The sequence below is a fragment of the Octopus bimaculoides genome, chromosome 6, assembly GCF_001194135.2.
Source record: "Octopus bimaculoides isolate UCB-OBI-ISO-001 chromosome 6, ASM119413v2, whole genome shotgun sequence".
Taxonomy (NCBI): Eukaryota; Metazoa; Mollusca; class Cephalopoda; order Octopoda; family Octopodidae; genus Octopus; species Octopus bimaculoides.
In genome coordinates this window covers 93518906-93520820 of record NC_068986.1, presented here as the reverse complement: position 1 = coordinate 93520820, position 1915 = coordinate 93518906, and the positions used below count along the sequence as shown (strand labels likewise).

The window sequence follows — 1915 nt, the reverse complement described above, 5'->3', positions numbered from 1 at the left end:
CACACATACATACGTACATGCATGCATGCATGCATACATACAAATATACATATGCACGTATATACGTACATATATACATACGCACATACATATTTACGCGCAAACACAGGTAAACACACACACGCACACGCATAAGTAGGGTAGACCCAAGCGTCGTCAATGAAACTGAGTAGACGGAAACTGTATGGAAGCCTGTCAAATGGACTGTACTGAAATTTAAAGGTCCAGTCTTGCCATATACCGTGGCACACTGATTTGGCCATAGGATTAAGTTGAAGGTACATAAGTGTGTGGGATATTCAGCCACTTTCTCGTTATCTTGACTAGAAGACAGTTCAGTTGACTGAACAAAATGTTCATAATAAAAACCGACAGAGACTCCAAAACACTCACATATATGTACATAAATACACGCGCACACGCGCACACACACACACAAAACACACATAATTATATATATATATGCATATTATTCATATATATATGTATTTATATACATCTATATATGTATATATATATATATATATATGTGTGTGTGTATATATATATATATATATATACACAAATGCATATATATGTATGTGCAATAGTAATATACGTATTATATATAATATCTTATTAAATGCTGCATCCTCTCCCCCGCACACACACATACATATTTTTGTCTGGGTGTTTGTGTGACATATAGAAGGAGAGATTAGCAGACAAGAAAGACACAAACAGCTGATATATAAATATCTAGCCAGATACAATAGACAGACAGACAGATAGATAGATAGATAGATAGATAGATAGATAGATAGATAGATAGATAGATAGATAGATAGATAGATAGATAGACACACACACACGGATAGGCAGGCATTTAGGCAGACAGATAGTTACACAATCAGACATAAAATGTGAAATAGAGAAAGTCGCCATGGTAGATGGTGTCAGGTCTTTTTGAATTTCTGAAGAACCAAATATGCAATGTATGCAGTTATACAGGCTGCAGCATTCAAATAGATCTTCTCCACCATACATAGCTGGTGTGCGTATGAATAACCAGTCATCATGGCCACTGCGATGACCAGCTGGAAGTTAGAATAGGCCGCCTCTAGATTTTCAGAGAATAGAATGCCCGGTAGACCTGTGGAGGGAAAAAAATTATAAGGTATAATATATCTGCTAAAGAAAAGCGTAACATCAACTAAGGAAACAAGAACAAATATAAGAAGTGGTAAAATATCTGTAAAAATGACTCACAAAATGCCTGGTAATGCGTCTGGCGAAAAAGCAACAGGAGTAAAATCTGTTGAACATTTGTCGAAACAGCTGTAGGCCACTAGTACAGCAAATGATAAAAGATGAAAGGCAACGTCGACCTTAGCGGAATTCGAACTCAGAATGTAAAGACGAACGAAAAGCCGCTAAGAATTTTGCCCCGCGTGTTAACGGTTCCGCCAGCTCACCGCCTTGCTGCCGGTAAAATATTAAATGAGTTTGATATGGTTGGCATAATACATTGTAAAATAACCGATTCAATATCTAGGGTAATTGTTTGGTAAAGAATGTTTCGTAAAACTGATAGAACATCTGGTGAAGTATCTGATATAATTGGGAGAATATTCGATAAATTGTCTGGTAAAACAGATAGTGGTAGAATAACTAGTACACCATTTACCTGGTTTGCAACCAGGTGCTTTCGGGTTCAGTCCTATTGCTTTGCACCTTGGGAAAGTGTTTTCTGTTATAATCCCAGGCTGAGCAATGCATCGTGAGTGAAATTTTATTGATAGGAACTTTGTGGAAGCCCGTCGAATATATATATATATATATATATATATATATGGGAGAATATACAAAAAATAACAACAGACGAGGACAGGTGGTGTAAATAACAAAAGTATATATTAGTATATATATATATATA

At 35.9% G+C, this 1915-nt stretch overlaps 1 protein-coding gene across 1 annotated transcript in view; it reads right to left on the bottom strand.

Annotated features, from left to right (window-relative positions):
• Positions 1-6: 6 nt before the first annotated feature.
• The window catches only part of LOC106876344 (UNC93-like protein), a 62236-nt gene continuing 60327 nt past the window's right edge, over positions 7-1915 (bottom strand). Inside the window, exon 6 of the mRNA XM_014924845.2 lies at positions 7-1132. Coding sequence (XP_014780331.1) covers positions 936-1132 — 197 coding nt within the window. The 3' untranslated portion in view covers positions 7-935. The remainder of the gene's footprint in view (positions 1133-1915) is intronic.